Source organism: Oryctolagus cuniculus, chromosome 9 (genome assembly GCF_964237555.1).
Source record: "Oryctolagus cuniculus chromosome 9, mOryCun1.1, whole genome shotgun sequence".
Classification (NCBI taxonomy): Eukaryota; Metazoa; Chordata; class Mammalia; order Lagomorpha; family Leporidae; genus Oryctolagus; species Oryctolagus cuniculus.
In genome coordinates, this window is record NC_091440.1 from 70,720,431 (window position 1) to 70,734,566 (window position 14,136).

The 14,136-nt window shown below is 50.1% G+C and overlaps 1 protein-coding gene across 1 annotated transcript in view; it reads left to right on the forward strand.

The window, feature by feature from the left end:
- Window positions 1-1,497: 1,497 nt before the first annotated feature.
- Window positions 1,498-14,136, forward strand: part of SERPINE3 (serpin family E member 3) — a 30,206-nt gene continuing 17,567 nt past the window's right edge. Inside the window, exons 1-5 of the mRNA XM_008273863.4 lie at window positions 1,498-1,673; window positions 2,703-2,975; window positions 8,748-8,981; window positions 10,611-10,808; window positions 12,664-12,862. Of these exons, the coding sequence (XP_008272085.2) occupies window positions 2,720-2,975; window positions 8,748-8,981; window positions 10,611-10,808; window positions 12,664-12,862 (887 nt within the window). The 5' untranslated portion in view covers window positions 1,498-1,673; window positions 2,703-2,719. The remainder of the gene's footprint in view (window positions 1,674-2,702; window positions 2,976-8,747; window positions 8,982-10,610; window positions 10,809-12,663; window positions 12,863-14,136) is intronic.

The window sequence follows — 14,136 nt, forward strand, 5'->3', positions numbered from 1 at the left end:
AGCCTGGGAAGCAGCAGATGATGGCCCAAGGGCTTGAGTTCCTGCCACCCATGTGGGAAACTCAAATGGAGTTCCTGGCTCCTGGTTTCAACCTGGCCTAGCCCCAGCTCTTTGTGGCCAATGTGGGGAGTGAACCAATGAATGGAAGAACTCTATCTCTCTACCTCTTTCTCTGTGTGTCTCCCGCTTTGTCACTCTGCCTTTTTAAATAACTAGATAAACTTTTTAAAAAATAATAAGTTAGGGGCCGACATCATGGCTCACTTGGTTAATCCTCCGCCTGCGGCACTGGCATCCCATATGGAAGCCAGGTTCTAGTCCTGGTTGCTCCTCTTACAGTCCAGCTCTCTGCTGTGGCCCAGGAGGGCAGTGGAGGATGGCCCAGGTGCGTGGGTCCCTGCCCTCACATGGAAGACCAGGAGGAAGTGCCTGGCTCCTGGCTTTGGATTGGTGCAGCACTGGCTGTGACAACCATTTGGGGAGTGAACCAACGGAAGGAAGACCTTTCTCTCTGTCTCTCTCTCTCTCACTGTCTATAACTCTACCTGTCAAATAAAAATAAATAAATAAATAATAAATTAAATGTATGTATTTATCATACTTAGAGTCTGACTTATGCAATAATGAATTTAAATCTAAATTAACCATTTTGGAGAAACAATTATAGATCTGTAACTATTCTATGAGCTATAATCTACCTCAGACTTGAGCATCAGCTGTAAAATCTGCTTTAAAGTAAATAACCTCCTGATTATAGGGATATGGATAACTTTCAGGTAAAAATAAGTCCATTATTTTAAACATATTAACACTAACAGGTGCCGGAGAGATAATTACTAAGAACTGCCTTCATTTCCAAATGGCTTCTCCTTTTCCTTCACCTAATTTGAGCTTAATACAACCAAGATCTTCGTAGGAGTGTGTATAATTCTGAACTGGTCACAAGGAGAGACTTTTGACAACACCTGCTGATACGGAGTTTATTCACTGAGAGCCTGGTCTCTTTCTCAAGTTCAGTCATTGAACTTCTTTAGTGTTGTAGCTGAGAAGAACAGGATTGTTAGTAGTGCTCGCATTTCTGATAAATAAATGAGTCCATTCACATGTATTAATAATAACCGAGGCAAGTCACCCTGCCCCAAAGTGACTGAGCCATGGCCCACATTCTTTCTCCTTTACAGCATTCCCTTCACTATGAGTTTCCAGTGCTGCCCAATGACTGATTTATTGTTTTCTCCCCAGGAGGAGGGGGAAGCCTTAGGTACCTGGTACCCAGCAAAAGCCCAGACTCAGAGTTATCAGTGGAATTCCTCAAAGTGACAAAGGGCTAGGCGAGGGGTTCCTTGCTGGTACAACCAGGTCACAAGCCTAAGAAGGCTTGCCGGGTGTGGCTGGCTCCGTCCCCAGGGCTCTGCGCTGCTCCCGATCTGGGCTGTGCTGCCCTGGGGCTGGGCTGCTCCTCCTGGCCTCTGCAGGACCTCCAGGCTCCAGGAATTTGGACCGAGTGGTAGAGACATCGCCGGCAGAGACGGCGGTCGCCAGCTTCCTCCCTGCGTTGACTTGTGATTCAGAGCACATTCTGCTCCGCTTTTTAAGAAAGGGAGCACGTTAATGTTGGAGGCTCACTGGGACAGAACAGAGCAAGCAGACGCAACAGTGGGATCCAAGAGTTGGTGAGTGGGCAGCTCATCCGAGGGGCATGGACGGGTCATGGGGAGCCTGCAGGGTCAAGGTCTGATTGCTAAGAACTCTCTTGTGGATAGCTATAGCAGCTGCAGAAGTCTTGGGACTTGAAGCTTTCACAAATAATTCTGGGCTGGGGCTTGCTACCTCCTTACACACACACACACACACACACACACACACACAGCTGGTGTGCCAAGGTCACCATGTACTGTGTCATGTTTGGTCATAGGGAGGAAGAGTTGAAAAACAAGAAAATGTCATTCTATCTTGGACCTTGATCTAAAGCCAACACCATGGAACCAAGGGCCTTGCATGCATACGCCTCTAGGAAGTGACTTTGAACTTGGCCTCTCTCACATCAATTCCAATTGATACCAGAGTTAGACAGCTTAGCAAAAATTGCTGCTCACTGTCTGTGTGTCCCTTTGGGCTATGCCGTTCTCTTATTGCATTAATTTCTGCCTGATGGATGCTCTCTCCTTCTTGGAAGGGTGCATTTCTGTGGCAGGAGCACTCTTGGCATTATTCCACACTCTATGAAGGTGCTTTCTTATGAGAATAATTTACATCCCCAGGATCCTGGTTTCCTAGGTACAATGAGCTTATACATCAATATTTTTAGGGAGCATACACTCTCAATATTTTATCAGCTGTAGAAGACCAGGGCTTGAGTCTCAGCCCTGTTGCTTTCCCCATGTGTTTCTGTGAGTCCCTGAGCGCTGTAAACCTCAGATAGCATCTCTAGAACATACCAGCTACCGTAGCTCTGACCAGAGCCTAGCCAAAGCCACACAACCAGTGACAGAAGCAGGATTTCCCATCCACGGTTTGGTCCTAGGGAGTATTTCTAGACTGACATAATAGGAAGCAATGAAGCAGGCTGGCCGGTGGCCCTGGGGGTGGGTGGCCCCCACAGCCTGCATTCATGCCAGCCCCCATGAACGCAGCCAGGGGTCCTGCTGCTCTGTGGGGTGGGACCCAGCCTCCTCACTGCATCTTTTCCCTTGGAATTACAGGAGCCCCTCCAGTCTCCATGCCGCCTCTCCTGGTCACCTTCTTCCTCCTCTGCTCCTGTGTCCCCAAAGCAAATGGCCACCTCCGTGAAGCCCTAGCGGTGCTGAAGGCTGAGTTTGCACTTCACCTCTACAGGAGCGTGGCAGCAGGTAGAAATGGGACGAACTTCGTCATCTCGCCCGCGGGCGTGGCCTTGCCCCTGGAGGTCCTGCAGTTTGGAGCCCAAGGGAACACGGCCCAGCAGCTGGCAGAGGCACTGGGGTACACCATCCACGGTAAGACACCTGCTCTCCCTCCCGCTCACTCTCTGGCTCAGGCCACCTCGGGAGCTGTGGAGCTCAGCAGCCAATGGGTCACACAACTGGGCAGGAGGTGCAACAGCAGGTTTCAAACTCGGGAAATGCAATTACCCTTGATGATGATGATAATAATAATAATAATAAAAACCTATGTACCTATGTACTTATTTTGGCAGAGTTACAGAGCCAGAGAGAGAGAAAGGGAGAGAGAGAGTGAGGGAGAGAGAGAGAGAGAGAGAGAGAGGTATCTTCCATTGTTTATTCACTCCCCAAATGGCAAGAGCCTGGAACTCCATCCAGGTCTCCCTCATGGGTGGCAGGGGCCCAAGTACTTGGGTCTTCTTCTGCTGCCTCCCCAAGTGCATTAGCTGGATCAGAAGTGGAGCAGCCAGGACTCAAACCTGGCTCAAATCCATATGGGATCTGGGATCACAGGCGGGAGTTACAGCCACTGCACAACACCAACCTAATTACCCTTGATTTTTAAGATCTCTTCTAACCCCAGACTTCATGGCAATATGTCCATTTCCTTCCACATCACTTTATGATGCTCACTAGGTGCTAGACAGCATTTAAGGCCCCTGGCAAGCGTTAATTAATTATCACAACAACCTCCCTTCTGAGGTTGGTGACTTTTTATTATCATCTGTATTTTGGAAAGGCACTAATAGGCACAGAGAGTGAAAGCAACTTGCTCTAAGTCACAAAGCCAGTAAGTGGCAGAGTTGGGCTTAAACCCAAGCTGTCTGGCTCAGAGCCCATGCTTTGGACCAACCCGCTTTCATAAATCCGTGATGTCTAGGCAGTGCCAGATCTGCCAGCTTAATCCTATAGATTCTGGATCTCAGAGCAGCTCTGCCAGCAGCAGCAAAGAGTCTCCCAAATGCAGGCCAGGTTCTCCTAGGCTACGTGCAGGGCCTCAGCTCAATGCTGGGCCCCCGCACCACCTACCAACTCCAGGCTAAGACAAACACAGGAGTTTTTCCTTCTCTCTCTCAAAAAAAGGCATCCATAAAAAAAAAAAAAAGATGCAGTGACCTTTGCATAAATTAGTATTTGTCAGAAAGCACAAGAACTAATGCCAATATATCCGGTGAGAGTGTGCTTTAGGACGGGACCTTGAACTGGCAAATAGAGGTCAACACTCAACGTGTCAGGCCATAAGGCCCCAGCAGAGCGTCCTGTCCCTCCTCCTTCATACTCCTCCCCCTGCCAAAATGATTCTCATGAGCCTGCTGGTTGACAAACAAATGATTTTTTTTCTTCAGGGACAACTGAAGTCAAAGGTAGTTTGTTGAGCTTTGTTTTTCTCTGCAGTGATATCACAGCTGTGCACATAGGCAGGGAGCTATTCCTCAATCATGTTAGATTCCGAGCCATGCCATTCCCGGAGTACTACTGTGCACCTGCTCCATGGGCCAGTGCTGTGCCAGGAACTCAGCATCGGGATCTATAAGGAAAAGCCTGAATGCAGGCAGCTCAGTCTCATAGGAGCCGTGCACATGGAAATGCGCTCCAGCACACTGCTGTAGGTACAGTTTTTAGAAATAAGTTTATACAAGGGAGTGAATGATTTATTCCACCGGCAGCTTAAAGGGCTCCCCAGAAGATGTGATACTGGAGCTGGGTGATGAAGAATAAATAAAAATATCAAAGAAGGGCAGGCTTGTCGGCCTTAAGATGGAGTCTCATAGAAGTCAGGACTGGGGGGAAAGTGAGAAATGGAAGTGTCGCCACACTGCAGGGAAAGCACACTGAGCGCCATCAATTCTCCTTTGTTGGGACAGTCGTGGAATCTGGCTAACCAAACAGACGGACTCTCAGAGTTTCCATAGAGCCTGTGAGATGTTCTCCCAATGTCAAGGATGCTGAAAGCCTAACTCTTGGAACAATAATCTCACACTTTCCTCTTAATCAGAAACTGTATTTTTTTAAGTTCAGTCTTAAATTTTTATTTATTTATGTGAGAGGCAGAGAAATTGAGAACTCTTATCCATTGGTTCAGTCCTCCAAATGCCTGTGATGGCTAGAGCTGGGCTAGACCAAAGCTGAGAGCTGGGAACTCAATTCAGATCTCCACCTGGGCAGCAGGGACTCAAGTGCTTGAGCCATCACTGCTTCCTCCTGAACTCTGCATCAGCTGGAGACCACAGTCAGCAGCCAGAGCCAGAAACTGGACCCAGATACTCAATGTAGGAAGTGGGCATGGTAACAAGCACTTTAATTACAAGGCCAAGTGCCCACCACCAAAAACTGCATTTTTCAACTTATGCAGCCATGGTTAATTATTATGAACCAGAATGGGCAACTTACATATGTCAGTGTGCTGGTTAACAGAATACCCCTATACTTTGGTGTGCCCCAGGGTAGCTCAGAGAGTCACATGTGTGCAGCTTAAGACAGCCCACCAGAGCCAGCTCCCTATCTGGCCCAGTCCTTTTAAAAGTCAGTACAGACCAACGACACAGGTGTAACAAGCCGCAAAGTCCATCCCAGGGTCTGGGGCCATCGTGCCTGTTTAATCGATGGAAAGACCCATACAAGTTGCAATGGGATACATCAGCATTGTCTCCTTCTCGCTGTGCCTCCAGGCAGTAGGTGACAACAAGGAGCTTTGTGAGGGCACCGACCCGCTCTCCATACAAATACGAGGCAAGATGTTCCCAAAGAGAGACCGTGTTTTCATTATGTGAAATGCAGAATCTCCCAGTGTTCCAGCTTCTGGGGATTGTTATTGTTCTTCAGTTCAAATTAATAAGGAACACTTTGACAAGAACTGTTCCAAGAACAGAGACCTCGCAGATGAAGAGTTCTGCTGAGTGACATCGCTGGGTTCTACTGTGGTGTTCGTTATGCATTCGGTCCTCATAGAAATCAGATAGAGTCACTAGACCTCTATTGATTTTCCAATTTTATAAATAAGGTAAGAGGATAATGATTTGGGGAAACTTAGGTCACCTAATGAACATGTGGCAGAACCAGAATTCAAGTTCCAGACTTCCTGATTCCAAATCCCGTATTCTTTCAATAATTCCTTAGCACCATTCTAAACTATGGAGCAGTTGCCTTCTCTATTTCTGTGTCTCACCAAAGGCATCTCTATTGCCCTCTAAGCCCAACTAAACCCTTTGGTTTGGAGAGCATCCTAAACTTAACCTTTTTTTTTAATTTCTGATAACAAAAACATCAGCCTCAGAAAGATGGTTCTTACAGTTCATGAATTTTACATACGTTAACTTTGAAGTCAAGACTCACCAGATTTGGTGCCATATTCAAGACGTCAGTTTTGTAGATTATGGCACTCTTCATGCTGGTAGAGTTAAAAGGCTGGTTTGCAGCAAGACTCTAATACTTTCTTCCAACTCTTCACACAGCCTGGGACCCTATCCTCAAATCTTCCCTCGCTACATTCTTGGTCTGCCCAGGTGGTTTTCTTGCCTTCTTCTTCTTCTTCCTTCTCTTGCTCAACATCTTATTAGAACTACAAGTTATTAACCCACCTCCCAGCAAGGAAGGTGGCTTTCTATTCAGATGCTAAGACAGAGAGAAATGAAGTCAGCAGACAGGGTTCTCATTCAGGAGCTGTGACAGGACAATCCTGCCCTCACACTCGCATCATTCACCTCTGCCCCATCACAGAGAAGGAGCCGGAACGCCACATGTACAGCAAGTAGGAGGTTAGGAGCTGCATCGCCCCATGTTCACTCCAGGGCGAGTGAGGTGCTCGTGTGCAGAGTCTTCTCAGTCCATCCATTCTCACCCTGTGAGGTCACTTTGTGACACTGCACATCTATGCCACCCTGGCGGCGGATGGGGCAGCCAAATGCCACCACCTCCAGCTGGGTGACCCTGAGCAAGTTTATGAAGTTGTCTGACCTCAGCTCCCTTATCTATAAAACAGAGACAATAGTCTTCATTCATAGGGTTATTGAAAGGATCCGATGCAATCAGGAACGTAAGTGTTTAGCACAATTCTGTGGACGTAGTCTACCTTCAGTATTCTTTATTCTGGCAATGCAAATTCTGGAAGGTCCAGAAAAGCCCTTTCTGTGTTCAGATGAGCACAAACACAGAGACTTGGTGGAGGCAAGATTTCGCACCAAACTAAACTTCAAGCAATTTTTATGCTATGCTAATGCTTCTGTCTAAAAGAACACTAGTTCTTGCATCCAGAGAGGGTAGGACTGGGAAGAAGGCACCAACCATTTCCAAGTTCACAATATGCACTGTGGACCAGTAGAATGTCTCAATTCTCCTCCTCTACAGTCAACATGCTACAGGGATATGAGCCTGGAAATATATATGATCTCCCTCAATAGGGCAAAATCTGATTATAAAGTGTGTGTTCTTTTTCACTGCAATAAAATGCAAGCACTCAAGTTGGGTGATAACTCATGGGACCTATATCCGTTTTATATAGTTGTGGATTCTAACAAGCAGCTTTGGTAGTGTGTGGTATCTACCCACTACTATGAGGTCTGTGGCCTGGTGGCTGGGCACTTTGGCTGAGGTATATTCTGGGTGCCTATATCCCCCTCAGCAGATGCTACTCAGGCAACTTGGGGTTCTACTGCTGCCTCCTGAGTTGGACTCTGTGACACAAAGTGCATTGGAGTGGAGCCAGCCCATGCTGAGACAGTGGGATTCATGTACTGGGTGCTCAGGGAGAGCCAGAAGGGGCTGGTGGCTCAGGAAGAGATCTCCAGCATCATCAATTTTACACAGAAGGTTATGGGCAGTGCCTAAGAGGGAGGAGAAGTGGGGAGAAGCAGTGGAAGGCCACACTGTAGAGTCAGCCTGCGCACGATGGTGCTTCACTCTAGAACTATCCAGCTGGCACGTGTCAGGAGTGGGAAGCTTGGGGAACTCAACTATATGCAGACTCACTGGTGGGCATGAGGCCTCATTCCAGATACAAGATGCCTAGGGGAGCTGCAGCCTGCAACTAATAGCATGCAAATGAAATCCACCATCGGAGATAAATGGAGATGAGGAAGCAATCTCCTGTGTAAATGGTAAATAAATAGAAGTCTGACTATTGTCCAAGAAGGTGGAAGCTATTGACTCTTGGCAATGGGCTTCTTACTTGTATGTCCTCAACAACATTCATGCAGTCAACGCCAACATTAATAACAGGAGCTCTCTGCTGGGTCTTAGGGAGATGGCAGAGGGGAGGAATTATTGTCCTTTGCATTTTTCACATTGAAAGCATAGTGCTAAAAGAGATTGCTTGTCACTGTCACTCAGGCTTCTGACAGGCAGTCATTGGGATGGATTTAAGGCCCCAGACAAGATGTATGGACAATGCAACATTCTGGCCACTATCCATCACTGATCTTTGTGACATTGCACATAAATCTCTTCACTTTGTAAATGAAACTGGGCCCTGGAACTGCCATTTTTCCAGCCCAAGATCTTGTGAGTGGCACTTGTGAGTACTCCTGAATCAGGAAGTTAGGAAGAAGAGCTTCTTTCCAGCTACAAGATGTTAGCGACGGTGTTTGTTTAATTTCATCACAGCCTGATTTCTTTCAGATCTTGCATGGTTTCTTCCCAATTTTAATCTTTGAGTCCAGGCTGATTCCTGAGTGATCAGCTCGGAGTTTTCCAAACTGACTGTGTGTGTTTAGACTTGGGACACAAAGTGGCATTGCTGGGGCCCCGTTCAATGCATTGTGCAGGTGGGAGTTGTGCTGGCTCCTTCCTCACACCCACTTTTGTCAATGGATCCCAACTTGTTTTTCACAGACCCAAGGGTGAGAGATTTACTGCACACCATTTATGCCACGCTGTCCAACTCCGGCCAAGGCACTGAGATGGAGCTGGCCTGCACCCTTTTTGTGCAAGCAGGAACGCCATTGTCCCCCTGCTTTGTGGAGCAGGTCTCCTGGTGGGCCAACAGCAGCCTGGAGCCAGGTGATCTCAGAGAGCCCAATGGCGCCACCATTCAAGTTGACGACGGGGCCTCCAAACAGACCTCAGGTAAAAGAACACCAAGCACCTCACGGGTAAGGTCAATGGCTGCACACACAGAGTATTTCCCATCACTGTCAAAGACATGGTGACAGTGTCCGTGCCACCCCCTTTGCAGCAGAGCTTGTCCTCTTGGGACACTGATCCTTGAGTGGCTTCCTCCTTGAAGCTTCCACAGTTGACCTTTGCCCCCCTCCAGCCCATACACTCACACACAAATCTACATGCACATGAGCACACCGAGAGAGACACACAAGCACACACACACAGAGAAGTGTGCTCCTCATGGCTTCCTACCTCGGGGCACATCCGGCAGTCTTTGTCCCCTGCACCTGTCTCCCCCACTAGTTCCACTGAGCTCTGCTCCTGTCTATGGTTAAAAACCTGTGATAGAGGCCGGTGCCATGGCTCACTTGGCTAGTCCTCTGCCTGCAGCGCCGGCACCCCAGGTTCTAGTCCCGGTTGGGGCTCCGGATTCTGTCCTGGTTGCCCCTCTTCCAGTCCAGCTCTCTGCTGTGGCCCAGGAGTGCAGTGGAGGATGGCCCAAGTCCTTGGGCCCTGCACCCCATGGGAGACCAGGAGAAGCACCTGGCTCCTGGCTTCAGATCGGCGCAGCGCACCGGCCATAGCGGCCATTTGGGGGGTGAACCAACAGAAGGAAGACCTTCCTCTCTGTCTCTCTCTCTCATTGTCTCACTCTGCCTGTCAAAACAAACAAACAAACAAAAACCTGTGATAGAAAAATGAAGCAGCAACCCAAACAGTAGTTTCTTGGGAATTTAGGCTAAGGAAGTAAATCAAGAGAAGAGAAGTTACATTCAGTAAGATGCTTAGCTCAATTTAATTGATGAAACAGGCTGATGAACAACCTGTCCTACAGTTGGGGAGGGTTCAGGGAGGCACAGCACAGGCATATTGTACAGTTGTAATTATGACTGTGATGGTGAAAATCAGTAACCGTCACTGTTTAATTTATGTCTTATTGTTCTAAGTTTAAGGGATCAGTTTGCCCTCCCTCACGATAATCCTAGGAGGTCAGCACGAGTCCTGGCCACATTTTACAGATGGAGAAACTGAGGCAGGCTGGCGCCGCGGCTCAATAGGCTAATCCTCCGCCTTGCGGTGCCGGCACCCTGGGTTCTAGTCCCAGTCGGGGCATCAGATTCTGTCCCAGTTGCCCCTCTTCCAGGCCAGCTCTCTGCTGTGGCCAGGGAGTGCAGTGGAGGATGGCCCAAGTGCTTGGGCCCTGCACCCGCACGGGAGACCAGGAGAAGCACCTGGCTCCTGCCATCGGATCAGCGCGGTGCGCCGGCCGCAGTGCGCCAGCCGTGGCAGCCATTGGAGGGTGAACCAATGGCAAAGGAAGACCTTTCTCTCTGTCTCTCTCTCACTGTCCACTCTGCCTGTCAAAAAAAAAGAGAGAGAGAGAGAAACTGAGGCACAGAAGGTTGAGCCTCCTGCCCAGGATCCACAAAGCCAGGCGGTCTTCTCCACATGCTGAATAAGCACAAAGATTACACAGCAATAAATGACATTCGAGGATGTTTTAGCTCTGCCCTCCTGGACCCGGCACCGTGGTGTTCATTTCAATCACAGGGCACTTGTCCCTCCCCTCCCCCGTTGCTGTCCCACCCGCAGGTGAGGGCCCAAGCAGCTCTCCATGGGGGCCCGTCGGCGCCACGTCTGCTCAGCTTGCCATTGTGAGCACCATGTCGTTCCAAAGCACCTGGCGGAAGGCATTCTCCTCCAGGGACTCGCAGCTCCTGCCTTTCACCTGCGCCCACGGCCTCGTCCTCCAGGTCCCCACGATGCACCAAATGGCTGAAGTCAACTACGGTGAGCGCTTTCCCACTGGGCTGCCCGAAGCGTGAGGAAGCGCGGGGCATGGGAGTGGGAGCCAGGAGCTAGCTCTCTCCTCCCACAGGCGCTGGGCTGTGTGTGTGCTGAAGAAAAGCCCAGTGTGGCAGGGGACTCTTACCTAGGGGTCTTGGGACAGCAGGAGGCTGGACAGTGAGGCTGTGGATGTGGGAGAAAAGCCGATTTCACGCTTGACATTTCCCTCTGCACTTAGGAAAGGAGAGAGTTCATGTGAAGCCAAAAATATCCTGACCCAATCACTTCCCTCGGACAGGCAGCCCCACAAACTGAAAGCCACTTAGCAAGGAAGAAGATTGAGTCTAAAAGGCTCTCCAAGAGCACCCCAAAAAGTCCCCTCATCCTGAAATGCCGTAGTTCTCTGTGCCCACCCTGCCTGATGGCTCCGTCATCTTGGTCAGGGTGAGGATGCGGAGAGGGGGCAGGTGGCCAGTGCCGGCGAGGGTCTGGTAGCCCTCAATCCAGCAGGCTCCAGTAGGGCCGGCACAGCAAGGGAAGAAGGGCCCCCAACTCCTGCCTTCATACCCGACCTGCCCCACTTCCGTCAGCCCTCCTTGTGGGCTGGGCCTGTGGCTTGTGGGGCTCCTGTCAGACGTACTCAGAGAAAAGCCAGTGAGATGTCAGAGTTTTAGGGTCTCTGTCATCCAGAGGGCTTGCTAGTAGTTCCACCCTGATTCCATGAGAGGCACGTGGTGCGTGCTCAGTAAATGTAGCCATTGGCTTATTCAACCACCAATACCATTGAGGCCGAGTAAGATGAGAACCTACCTATGTGACCCCAAGAACTCCTATGGGGTGAGGACACATGGACAAGCTAACCTCACTCTTGTCCCTGCTGTTTTCTCAACGTAGCTGTGACCGGGCTGGCTGATTTGGCTGTGTGATGATAAGCAGCCTCTATGTGGCTCTGGTTCTTCCAGGACACAGTGTGCTGCCTGTGCACTGCCTCATAATGGATGCCAAATTAGTATCGATCCAATAGGGAAAGTAAGTAGAAGCTTACTTTCTGCCTTATCAGCCAGCCAAACTCTGCTGTGGCTCCACACCAGGGCCTCGGTCTCCCTCCTGCTCCCAGGAGAAGGATCGGGGCTGGAGTCCAACCCACAGTTCTTCTGTCCCCACCCCGCCTGGATCACCCCACATTACTCACACTCCCCTCCCTGTCCCCGGGCCTGGTCACAGTCTGCATTCACCAGCAACTGTCACTGGGTCTCCCTGTTCCCAGCCGTCTGTGTCCGCTGCCACCTGCCACCTGTCCCATCATGCTGCTCCACCTGACAGGCTGTGCTTGTCCTCAGCCAGCCACTGCCCTTGCCTTTAAGCCCCCACTGCCCATCCTGAGGTCTGTGTGTTTAGGCACAGCCCCCAGCTCATGTGCAGCTGGACTTGTGTTCTGTCACGCCTGCGTGGTGGTTTACAAGTTGGGAAATCTATGAAATCTAGATTTACAACTTTTATTGGAAGATGGGAAGATCTGGCACGAAGAGCCTGGGTTCCCCATGGCTGTGGTTGGCCAGGGTTGGACTGGCAGTTCCTTTAGGACAGAGCAGATTGCTCCCCCTTCTGCCATTGTCCCCACCATGCCCCACCACCACTGGCCTCTGTCCTGGCCCTGAGAGAATCTTGGAGATCCTAGGTGTTAAGATCAGAAAATGTGACCATGTCACCCAGAAGGCTTTGCCTCAAACTGCTCCTTGCGGATGAGTGGGTGCCCAGTGAAGTGATCCCACTCAGGGTGGCCCCCGCGAGGGGTCTGGCACTGTTTGGATTCCCTGGCTCTAGGGACAGAGCCAATCCCTGACAGCTGAACCCCCAGGCCAGTTCCAGGACGCTGTCGGCCATCAGGTGGGAGTGCTGGAGCTGCCTTACCTGGGAAGTGCGGCCAGCCTGTTCCTCGTGCTGCCCCGTAACAAGGACACCCCCCTGCATCACATTGAACCTCAGCTCACAGCCAGCGTCATCCACCTCTGGACCAGCAGGCTGAGGAGAGCCAGGATGGACGTGTTCCTCCCCAGGTGAGCAGCGGCCTCCCCCTTCCAGAGTGCTCTGTGGCCAGTGGTCTGCACAGCACGGGTTTCAAGCCAGGCGGTCTGGCTCTGGGTCTGTTGCTAACCATGGGCTGGCTTGTCTAGTGTATCCCTAGAGGTAGAGCAAGGGGAAGTTACCCTAGAGTCCATTTGTGTCCATTTCAGAGTCACTACTCACTGGCTCATGGCTCAGGCTGAAATGAGCTAACTCCCTGTGGTCTTCCAAGGCAAGCCCCTCTGTTGTCTCTGGGCCAGATGGATGCCCTCAGGCCCCTGCCCCAGCCTCAGGCCTCAGCCAGTTTGAGAACAAGGGGAGGAAGTGCAGTGGGCTCCCCTTGTAGGAATGTGCCCCAAATCCTCATCGAATATGATTGTCATTTTTCCTAAACCAGACATGAGATGTCTTATTTGATTGAACAGTCTTACAAATATACCTGTGAACAGAAGCCCAATTAAGGCATAAAAATGTGAAACTTTAAGTCTCTGTGCTGAAGTCCTCATTTGTTGTATATAGTGGCGAACCCTCCCTTCAGGAAACCCAGTAGGTACAAATGCAGGTTTCCAGAAAGTTAAATGACAGTGCTCGATTTTTGGCCTCCCAAAGCAAAAATCTATTAGGAAAACTCAATCCCTAACAAAAGTGCTTAGCACTTCTTTAAATGATGCACTTCTCTGAAATCAGAAATTTATCAGCAATTTGTGGACCAGCACTGGGTGAGGAACACTGTCCAGGGCCTCCCGGAGTATGTGAATTCAAGCGCCTGCTCACATGGGGCCTGGCCTCCTGCCCTGCCTGGGCTCTCAGCAGGCCAAGGCAAAGGCCTTGGCCATGCTCCCTCAAGGAGTTAAAAATAAGTCCATGCAGCAGAACAAAAACGTACCAAGAGAGACCAAGCAAATAAAGGGCAAGGTCTAACGTAGCAGGTGGCCCAGCCCAGGGCCAAAGGTAAACTTAACTCGAAGATAAAGTCTATCTTTCAAAACCAAATAGTTGAAGCCCAAACCAAAGCACAAAGTCTGGGGAGGTATTTCAGCGGCTCTCTGTGGTCTAGAGAAGCAGCTACTGTAATCTTCTGGGCCTATTTTAGAGCAGCTCAGAGAAGGAAGGAAGAGGAGCCTTCAATGTCAAAAGAGGAGCGAAAGCAGAGCCCCATGCAGGAGCTTGCCGCAGTCATCCTGGGTTTGGGCAACAGATGGCTCGTCCCATCTTGGAACACTTGATGGGAAACCCCTGGCTCCCCTAAGCCCTCTCCTTCCCTGTG